Here is an 11,586-nt window from a genome sequence, read left to right on the forward strand (position 1 = left end):
ACTCCAGCCTGAGTCTCTGGGCTGCTCCTGTGTCTGGTCTTGTGATGTCAGAATTACATTTGCCTAATTCAATAAAGACTTCCTTCTGTGCGGCATTCAAAGGTCAGGAAAAGCAACAGTTTTTCTTCATTTACATGTCATTTACTTTACTCTCATTTTGTAGAAAATGTATTCATACTAAGAAGTGAATTATTATGTGTGGTGCATTTATTTTAATAATCATCAACAGTTCTCGCTCCATCTCCGAGCCACTCATAGCTATAAAAAATGCAATACTGGTCCATTTCTGATGCAGACAATAAACAATTTATTTTTATAATTAACTGTACATTACATTATAAAAACAAAGTGCAGCACAACTTAAAATGGTCAAAATGAAGTACAGTGTATAGATGATGTATGTTCCAAGTCACTTTTAAGAGCTGATTAGTTAGGGCTGAAGGCAATCTTCCAGTTTCTCGAGTTGGTTTTATTGTTAGCTTAGTGTGTTCAAACATGCCAGAACATGACAGTAAATAAATGACTTTGGTCTCCTCTATTCAAATATGTAATGTAGTATCAAAATGAAAAGACAAACAGACTTGAACAAGCCACAAAATATGCATTTTTGTTTTTGCAAAATAAACTTTGCCATATAAAGACAGCAAACAGGTGGAGACAAAACCTCTGCGAAACAAAGAGCATTTTTCTTTTTTTACCAAAGAACCATTAGACAACTGATTGCAAATGGCAACAGGTAAGGCACTTGCATGTCCGAAGAAACAAAATGTCTAGTACTCAAATCAGCAGCAGCTGGGAGGAGGTACGGCGAGCCATGAGCGGAACGCAAAACTAAAACTTCGATCTCTTTGGAAGGCCATGTTCTTTTTTGATTTGCAGAAATACCCCCCCCCCCCCCCCCCCCCCCCCATTATATGTAGTTTTTAAAAATGGGAAAATAAATAATTAAATAAAAAGCTAATATTAAGTTCCAAATCATTGGGAATTTGCAAAAGCAATATGTCTCACAGCTTTAAAATAAAAATACGAAAATAACGGTTTCATACAGCTGTGACTGAACCCATGCTGACCATATAGAGAACCCCCCCCCCCCCAAAAAAAATTCATTCAAATCTCACTCAAGGTGCGTTTCTCACAGATTTTCATTCTTCTTAATGAAAACTAGTTACTTTTCACATTATTGTATAAAGATGATTCTCTTCAAATTCTTGCTTACACTTATTGCACAAGCCACTTTGCATATATATATATATATAAAAAAAAAAAAGAAAACCTGAAAAAAGCTTAGTAGGCAACACAAAGACCAATAACATTAATTATTAAATTACACATATATGAGACAAAATAATTAAGGTCAAGTTTAACCAATACTTGCAAACTTACTAGTTATCTTGGAGCAGTAAACAAACTTTGTTTTTTCACAAATATCATACACCATCATGGTATTAAATTGACAAGCTCAAGCAAGTCCCTATGCCCACAATATTATATCAAACTGTGCATACCTGTTAATACCTAACGAACATGACTGTCATTATCAGATGCCATGATGTCATTTCATATAGGAGACACTTTAAAAGGACCTTTTAAAGGACAATAGTGAGACATTTGAACATCCTCTGATCAACTTGAAGACTGTATTGTACTAATGTGTTGCTGCTAAAGCCTTTTGCACATCACAGGCTACAATTTAAACAGCTTAAGCTAAATTACACAACAGGAGCTACTCTAGTAGCACATTTCAGATGTAGTTGATCTGATAAACACCAGCTGAGAAGCAAATTAGTGTTGTAAGACAAATAGCCAACCACATTCATGTTGCATTTTTCTCTGGAAATAGACAATAATTATGTGGCTTTGTTGATGGCATTCAAGTAACTATTGGCTTGGAATAACACTGTGACTTCAAAAAACATAATCATACATTTCAGGCTAAATTTAGTCTTAAAGTACTTTTGTGGTGCAACATTTTGATTAAGATTTCCATACAGGTTTGTGGAACTACACGGCTTTTGAAGGCAAGTTAACAAAAAAGTTGCCAATGAAATATTCAGGAACTACAGTGTTTAATTTTAACAGCCAATTAGGTATGGATTTCTGCTTTTTTAAAGCTTATGGGTTGGGCTCAGATTTTGATCATGTTTTAATAAAGCAATTGCTCAAATGTGGTCATGGAAATGTATTAATATCTACATCTAAATCAGATTCAATTTTTAAATAACTTATAAATACTCGCCTACCACCTTATTTGCTCCAACCTGTAATTTCTATAGTTTGAAAATTTCTATTATCATTATTATATAACAAGTGTTCTGATTATTCCATAGCACCATTTTAAGGTTTACGATTATCTAAATCAGATAAATTGTCTCTTTTTGCTATCAAATGATTGCAACTGCATGACTGGTTTATTTGCAGTAGCACATAAATTTGCTGGTGAACAAACCGGGAGGCAAAATATCATGGATGTTGTTAGTAGGATATCAACCAAATGGCACAAAATAGGGTTTTAAAGTTTTTAAAAAGTTGAAATTATGGAGATCAAACAAATATTTGAGGAAAATAATTGCTAATTTAAAAAGGTCTGATTATGTGACCTATCGATGGGCCACATGTATTTTAAAAATTTAACAGGTAGGGTTTCCTTTTGGCAAGACCAAGAAAAGTCGTATCAACAAAGCCGTTAATGAAGGTCCAAGCCAGAGCATGCTTTAATATATATCTTTTTTTAAAGCACAGACAGACACATGAAGAATGCAGTGCAGTTATGTAAAGGGCTGCTGGAAGGACGTCCAAGCCTGGCCTGATTGTTCTCATGAGGTGTCTTGCAGCATCGGCCTCCATGGTCGCTCTCGATGGCTGTAGGACTGGATCGGTCCCATTCACTGAGAAAGCAGTTCTGACATCTTGGAGTCAGCTTTTCAAACTCTGCAACACAGTTGGAGTTAAAGAGAGCTTGGGGGAGCAAGAGGATTGCACGCAAAGAGCAGGCTCTTGGTCATCGTAGTCAACGGAGACTGAGGTGGACAGCGTCAGGTCCTCTGTGGAGATGGCCAAGTCACCTAGCTTGGCCAGCGAATTAGACCTTTTGAGTTGGGAGGACATAGTCAGTCCGGCGAGCCGCACACGGGTCTCAATCTCTCGAGCTCGCTGACATACCAAGCCCCGCTGGCCTCTGTGAATTCTCGGCAGACTGACGCTGCTGGACCTGCGTGTCAGGGCAGAGCCCGGTGCGAGCGTTTGCTGGAGTTCACTGGAGCCAGGGTGTGAGCTTGGGATGTTCCCCTCGTCCACTTCCATGTCCTCTGTGGCAGTGTCCTCTATGCTCAAGTCCATCTGTTCCGACTGAGGACCGGACATTTGCACCAGCTGTGTCTCCAGGTGGGCCCCCTGACTGAGCTCCGCCGTAGGCCTCTCACCACCCAGACTGAGCCTCAGGAGAGTGAGCTCTGTCACAGGACTGCTGGAGCGTTCCTTGCTCCCCTCGTCCTCCCCTTCCATTTTGTCCTCAGTCTCCAAGGAATAACGCAAATCCTGAGGAAGGTCTTTGCAGCTCTGTTGCTTGTGGCAAGTGTCCGAGTTGGCTCGACCGAAGCAACGAATGCACTGGCAGTGCCCGCTGCTCATGTGATGCAGAGGGGCAGGAGGAGGCACCTTATTGGCGGAGACAGGACTGAATTTGTGTCCTCTGGGGGCCTGGATGGACATACTGGGCAGGCCAGTGTGACGTGACAGGTTAAGGCGACGGGTGCGACGTTCGCAGCGGCGGCCGCTGGGCAGGTGCAGGCAGTCTCGGCACGACTGATATGAGGGCTTCACTTTGTAGGGGTTTCCAATGCTAGCACTGTCCTAAACCGATGAATACACACAGGCAGGGAGAATGCATGGTTAGGTTTTTTAAAGGTGTAAGAGTACGGGATGCTTTAGAGAAAGTAAAGCGTTTAGGATGGATTCACAGAAAAGAGCTCTTTGAGCTATAAGCTTGCATACAAGCCAGGAGAGCTGCCGCTACAGCTAAGACGTCATACTCACGTCAAAGCCAGAAGGGCAGCTGCGTTTCCCGGCCAGCCTGTTGCTGTTGTTGGCGTTCTCGTTGTTAAAGCGGTTCGAGTTCGCCAGGCTCTCGTCTTCCCTCGGCGTCTCCTCGCCACGAGCTAAGGCGGCCATCTCCGCCTCCTCCTTTTGTGCTTCCTCCTCGTCCTCCTCCTCCACCGTGCTAAACTCCAGCCTCAAGCGCATGTCCTCTATAGGCTCCAGTCGGCCGCAGGTCTGGGCCGCTGTGCCCTCCCCAGGAAGGGCCAAGTGAGCCATGGGGAAGCCTTCATCGTCCAACAACGCATCCCTCTCTACGTCCTCAATCTCAATAAAGACTCGCTCCATGCCTAAAAGCGGAGGACCTCGGACTGGCGTGGAGGGTTCACTGTCCAGAGCGGTGTCTGAGAGTCGCCGGAAGTAGTAGTTGTAATTGAGATGGTCTGTCGGCTCTTCTCCGCAGCAGGGGGAAGCACTTGCTCCACCGTGGCCCCAAGTGGTCTCCTCTTGATCGGGGTGCAGTGACGAAAATTGAGGAGTCTGGTCACCACTGGCAGCTGAAGCCTGAAGGCCCTCCAGCGAATACTCATCACCGTCTGGTTGCCAGAGTTTATTGTGTCTCTGCTTGCTACAATGACAGGAAACAAAGGTAGCAGTTACCTCTTGATTGTGTAAAAAAAAAGAAAATACAGTCAAAGAAAACAAAAGAAGCTAGGTTTGGTCCCTTGTTAGTCCATGTTTGAAAGACTATGTGGTCACTAGTAACAGCTGACTTTCAGATGCTTGTGTCCCCAACAGGCTCCCTAACTAATACGTCTTCCACTAGAAAGACCATGCTGTGACCCGCTTCACTAGCACCAAACCAGCATAAACCATCCTGGACCAACATGGAAATTCATGCTGTTCTAAAGCTGCTCTTTTCACTTTATTCACATCGACATTTACAACGATTAACAAATGTGCAAAATAACAAATGCACATATTAAAACGGAATAAAATGTGTATTCATAAATTTATATTTGAATACAAATGCAAAAATAAATTTATATTAAAAAGAACATGTCTAAATATCTTGGCTTTTCCCACCTGGCATCTAAAATCCCTTCGTACTCAGCAAGTTGTTTCATAAAAGCGGGATTGGGTTGTGCTATATTCCTCTTCTGTTTGACAAAAGTGTATGCCTTTTCAAGTGACCAGCCATACTCCTTCATAGCATAAGCAATGACGGTGGATGCTGAGCGACTCACTCCCATCTTGCAATGTACAAGACATTTAGAGTTGTTTTTCCTATATGAAAGACATACAAGGCATCCATGTAAAAAAAAGCTTTTTTTTGGTACAATACTTTATTGAGTGAAACAGCACATGACAGAAACAATAACACACATTTTGAATATTTTTCCAATCATGAAAAGTAACTCACTTGGCTTTAACTATGAAGTTGTAGGTTTCGTTCCAGTGTGCCAGCAGATCTGTAGTCTCATCATCGTAAACACGGATATTACAATAACAAAAGGTACCTGGGAAAAAGTTGTCAATCTCTCTTGTGACATTGAGGATATACCCAACCCTGCATAAAAATAACCTGATGTTAGATTGTTTACTGCTGATTTGTGTTAAATACGCATTATTTTAACAGTCGGTTGATGTATATCAGCTCTAACCCAGAGTCTTGAAGTTCCTCCAAGTTGGATGCATTCCATTCTGAGCCCTGAAATTAATGAGATGTACAACAACCAGTTTTATTTGTTTTAGAGTCTTAAAGCTCCTGTCGATAACCATGTAATTTTGTTGTAAACTTAAAGGCGACCAAGAATGATCAAGTTTTGACCATGTGTACTACAATTATGATTTAGGTGTAAATAAATACCGCATTAAAATGGTTTTAAATAAAATAAAAGTAAAATAATAAAAAATGTGTTATCCAGCCTTTTTAATCTTGACAGTTAATCATATCTGCAGGCTCCTGTGTATGCTTGTTTACATAGTGTAAATGCTGCAGATTGGCCCTTCTTACCATTTGTGAACTTATCTGTAATGTTTTGGTGTTTTCAATAACCAGAAGGATTTTTTTTTCTGCGGATTAATCCAGAATCGTCTGAGAAAGCAGGGCAATGCATTAGTGCATGCATGCAGGTTTGTTTTTTTTTCCTCCCAGCCCTACCAGTATACTATGTGCTTTGCTTTTTAGGTAAGCAAACATTTTGAGCAAACAAGAATCAAACATGGATGCAGAGAAATCTTGGAGGAAGCTTTACCAGGTACAGATGGTCAAATATGAGTGTAGCCTTGTCCATCTGGCCCAGAATAAGCAGCATCTCATTGTCAATAAACTCTTTATACTCCCTCAGGTTGCAGCTCATATGTTGTTCCAGTTCATTTCGGATCTACAGAAGTGAAAGGATTCAGTTTAATGTTCCTTCCATGGCTGATGCATTCATGTAAACCATGGCACAAAAGCCTCATTACATATACCTCCTTAGAAGTAATATTTTCCAGGTCCTGAAACATCATTATGTTTCGGAGTTTGGCTTTGATCATACACTCTGTTCTCTCTCTCTCTGTTGGCCTGTGCATGACATGAAAAACAATGTTAATATAAGCTAAATCATTTAGCGTCTTAGTCCCATAATAAGCTCCCAAAATAAAATGTCAGTACCATATCAGAGGAGTCAATGTTATTTAACCACAATCAGTTTATCAGTCTGCTGTAGCATGTAAGATTTATGCTACTTTTCACTATCCGCTGACATATAACTCACTGATCAGAAAACATGACTGGCGAGTCAGGCCGTGTGGTCTCCAGATCTGTCATAGCATTCCACTCATTGATACAGCTCTGCTCTGAGCAGATGCAGCTCTCATAATAGCCAACCCATGTAAGGGCCATCCCGCCTGGAAAATAGTTGTATCTGCGGGACACCTCACATGCTTTGTGCAACACCTGGAGGGCAGACCTGCAATATACATCAAGTCAATCATTAACGATTTATCAAGTACGTGAGAACACACTATTAAAACAAAAAAAAAATCGTAATAGTAAACGTACCACATGGCCTGGACTGACACAGGCTTAAAGACATGTAGTCTTCCTGCTGTGCTCACACTGAAACCTCTGGGGGATGAGATGAGAGGAGTTTAGGCATGTAAAATACAAACTATGACATAATTCGTGATTATACAGAAATGCATAAGCAGGCAGCAGGACGACGCTGCTTTCCGGGGTTGGTCAGTGGAACAATTTTACACCACAAACCAGTGGAAAATTCTCTCTACATAATGCGTCTGCCAATAGCCTCCAGGTCACATGCACAGAAAATATAAACATGTTATTTCGTACTGAACCTGTAGAGGTCATTCTCTGTACACATATATAAACTGATTTTAAATGTGACCAAAGATAGACGGTGTATTTTTATGTGTATGGTATGCGTAAGCAATCAAGTAAAGGAGAAAAATTGACATTGAGTCAGGAAAATCCCTGAGTTAATCAAGGATAGGTTTTAACCTATAAGTAGGATTTAACCTTTGCCTTACAGGAAGTGAATTAAGATAATTTACCCATCTCCATCCAAGTGAATCTTGGTATCACTCCAAAGTGGAAGAGTCATCCCAATAGAGCAACTTTTACTGCAACAAACAAACAAACATTTGTGTCTACCAATAAGTGTAGCATAAAGAATGCATTCGGACCTCGACCGGAGCAACCGGATTCCTACCTGTCCTTATCTGTAAAATCCATCCCAAGCAGTATGTTTTCTTCAGTGTCCTGACGGCCATTTGTGTAGACAACCACCATGTACCGCACATGGTCCGTCGAACCGCTTTCTAACCTAACAACCTGTTGATGGAGATGGTGTACGTTGGTGTATGCACATTGTGAGCCATTCCTACATTGTACTAGACACAATGTCCATCACTTACTAATTTAATTCTGTCCTCGGCACGGAGGGTGTTTATCATTACTTGTAGATGCTGTGGTAGATCCCCTTTAACAACAACAACAAAGATGAGCAATTAAAGAACAAATATCTGAGTTTTATGGACAATAAACCACTATTTTCATCAACAATAACATAATGTAGCAGAACTTGTTAAAGGAAAATCCACTTTTACTGTTGTGGTTCAGGGCCGTAACCAACATAGTTCCTTCCAATAATCAGAAATGGCCAAATTGCTCACACCAATATTTGATCATCTTGATGCTGTTCTGCTGCACTCCTTTACGCACTGATCTGTTTGTTGTTATAATGGCAAAAAAACTTTTAAAAGTTACATTTTCAAGCTGTTTTGCCTCATCAACATCTAAAGAGATGGCCAATCAAATTAAAAAAGAAGGCTTTACTGTTCACAGAAACCAAAAACTTCACTTCAACTGTGAAATAGTGCGAGGTAAGATGAAAGCAGCCAAACATTTAGTATTTGACAACTGTTTTATGATAGAAATGTTAAACAACTGACAGTGACGCAACATACTTTTCATTTATTCCCTTAAATCCTTAATTATTTAATTTTTCAAATTCTTCACACACATGAAATTGACCATGGTTATGACCTTGTTGTGGTTTACCTGCATTTTTATGATGAGTGGGTGTTCTGGGCCCTTGTGCACTGCTGCCTTGCTGTAAAAACAGAGCTGCCCCTTTTACCATGAGGAAACTTTCACTCAGGCTGAAATAGGCCACACATACAATTATGAAGACACTCCAGAATTAAGATTAATTATCATAGTTAAAAGGATGAATGGTTTATTAAGATGAATAAAAATAGCACCGACCTTAGGTTTGCCTTTCGATCATCATCACTGCCTAAATCCTGCCAAATAAAACAGCAAAAGTGGAATTACAAAGGGCCCTATACTGTATGAAATTACTTTGCATATATCAATAAATTCTGAATGCCTCTATTTATGGTTTAGATATACAAAGCTTTTTGATAAGATGGATCTAGAAATGTAAGAATTCTTTAAATATTACACAGAAGCGCTTTATCATTAAGCAAAACAAAACAGTTTGGATAGATTTAGGGCACAAAATTAAAGCCTCAGGGATGCGGGCTTATGCTATAGTAGGTTAGCTCATTAGTGGCTGTCTCCAAGAAACAGCAAAATCATGACAATATTCTAGGTCCCATGATTGGTCACCAGGCAGAGTATCTATTCAATGACATCATTGCAGTGAGTGTGCTGAGTAGCGAGGGGAAGACTCGGTTCTTTCGAACAGTTCGTTTCAAAGAACCGGTTCTTAAAAAAAATAAAGTCATGGAATAATTTAGTCATCATGTTGTTCTTGGTCTTATTTATCTTTAAAGCTGTTTAGTGTAATTTAATGTGCCCCTGTTAAGTCAGGTGAAACTAAATTTATGTTTAGAAACTAAATATAATTTATATTCATATTACACTGTATGTTTCTACCTCTCTGAAAAAGTTTTTGCATGAGTTTAACAAAATCGTATTTATTAAATCCCACTCCGTATCGTTTTTGTGCTGATAATAAAACCCTCAAAATCGTAAGCATTCCAATATGTTTAATTCTTCACATTTCTACTATTCGGTAAATAACGTAACAACTCTCTGCTATATCATTTATACTCCAAATGCACTTAATATGACATAACTTTAATTAAAACTCATTAATTCTCGGTTAAATGAGGCGTTGTTTACTCGTGAACCAATCTGACACATTCAGTTCAAATGTAATCTTAATTTCAGACAGGTTTTATGAATCAGTTCAACCGATTCTTTGAAAAGATTCGACTCATTGATCAAATGATAATGAGGTTCGCTCACGAATCGTACATAGTGAGAACTGCCAAACGCTCAATTGGTCAGAAGTATCGTGTTACTAAGAAACTGGTGTAAAGCATATTTGTGGTATGGCTGAATTGATAGCTGATTTATTACCACTTTATCCCCAACCCCCACACAAATAAGATAATGTTATTGAATGTAGTGTAGGATAAACAGTGAAATACTCACTGCACCATGCACACACAGCCACTAAATGAAATTATTTGTCAAATGTTTCAACCTCATGCGCAAATATATTTCACCATTTCATCAAGAGAGGCGTAATTCAGCACTGGCATGCTTTGTTTTGTTTGGGCAAGTCAAGTTAATCCCCTACATCATCATCCACACTGCCTAAAAACAACCTCCTCCTCGCTAATGTGAAAACTTCAGCATGCGCTCGTCCACAGAGCAGCTTGAACTCGGTGACTTCTTGTTGCATCACATTTGCACATCATTAGAAAGGAGAAATGATCCCCGAGCAACAGGCCCGGCTAATATAAGCTGTTTAGGCGCTATTTACACATGCATCCCCGGCATTTCTCCGCCGGTCAGCCTCCACTCACCTCTCCCGCGTTGGTGCTGGCTGAGGATGCGGCGCTGGGTGTAGGGGAGCGCTGCAGAGTCACCAGAGCCATGGTTGTGCTGCAAAGCGTTCAAGGAAACTTCACAGGCGCTCCGGTCCGAGATATCCTGTTCTGCACCCGCCAGTGACGGGGTTAATGCATTAAGAGGCGCATTAAATCTATTTAGCGGAGCGATAACCCCATCACCGGCTTTATCATCCAACTCGGCGATTCTGCAAATTCTCATTCACGCCAACGATGCCAATAAACAACGGGCTGTGCTCTATCTTCCTGCTGGAGCGTTGATTTAGTGGCCAGACATAATGGACCTTGTTTCGGGACCGCCGTCCGTGGTTGGTGTAGTTCTGTGATCGTCTGCGTTAGATATGGGCTTCTGGGCCAACCGCGTGAAGGTGACTTGCACTTCTCCCTGACAACAGTGCATCCTATGCAGACTCAACACCCAATCATCCACATACTGCTCGAGCCCCTATGATGTAGACTATCTCGAAACTAACGCAATGCTTGATTGCCAGATTTTTCCTCCCTATGACGACGAGAAATTTGTATGGTTCAGCAACCAAAAATGGAGCTGAGTGTGTGTTTTGCCAAGCAAATTGAATACCCCAAAATACCTCATGAAAAAAAACAACATTTGTGTAACCCAAGTCCATGTGCATTAGTAAGCTCTCCACTGAAATGTTGACCAATTTTAAATTTAGCAGACATTATTTTCAATGAATGTGGGCTTGTTCTATATATGCTCATTTTTTCCCTCTGAAAATATTGATGACTCATCTTGCACTACACAAATATTTGTCCAATCAAAATCTCTCTAGAACAAAAATATCCCTCCCCCTGCAGTCCATCAGCAAGTAGAAAATCATGGCTGCTGTATAACAACTGAAGCCTGCTGGTGTAATGAAATTGTGAGGAAACTTCACATAACAGGGCAAAGCAATATTGATACAACCCACTTTTATGCTAAATGTATTTAGAGCTTCTGGAAACTTAATATACATAAATATTATGTTTACTATAATATAATTTGCTGTGATTGACAAATATGCCAGAAAGAGTTTACTGCTACCATAGTTTGTTTTTGGGCCGGTACAACACCAGACGATTGTAGAATTCATTTGAAAAACAGGAGACAAATTGACACTTATGTAAATAAAAAGACCCAACAAAATTGTTTTT

The 11,586-nt window shown here is 40.3% G+C and overlaps 1 protein-coding gene across 1 annotated transcript; it reads right to left on the bottom strand.

Annotated features, from left to right (window-relative positions):
- Window positions 1–294: 294 nt before the first annotated feature.
- Window positions 295–10,827, bottom strand: LOC306871126 (protein phosphatase Slingshot homolog 1-like). Its single transcript, XM_079418836.1, has 15 exons — window positions 10,387–10,827; window positions 8,810–8,847; window positions 8,603–8,703; window positions 7,957–8,021; window positions 7,752–7,873; window positions 7,594–7,662; window positions 7,082–7,147; window positions 6,795–6,989; window positions 6,508–6,601; window positions 6,291–6,419; window positions 5,697–5,743; window positions 5,456–5,602; window positions 5,119–5,319; window positions 4,033–4,660; window positions 295–3,849 (listed from the first exon to the last, which is right to left on the bottom strand). The coding sequence occupies exons 1-15, from the start codon at window positions 10,456–10,458 to the stop codon at window positions 2,914–2,916; spliced, it is 2,910 nt and encodes a 969-aa protein (XP_079274962.1). The 5' UTR covers window positions 10,459–10,827; the 3' UTR covers window positions 295–2,913.
- Window positions 10,828–11,586: the final 759 nt, after the last annotated feature.

This window comes from Barbus barbus, assembly GCF_936440315.1.
Source record: "Barbus barbus genome assembly, chromosome: 6".
Classification (NCBI taxonomy): domain Eukaryota; kingdom Metazoa; phylum Chordata; class Actinopteri; order Cypriniformes; family Cyprinidae; genus Barbus; species Barbus barbus.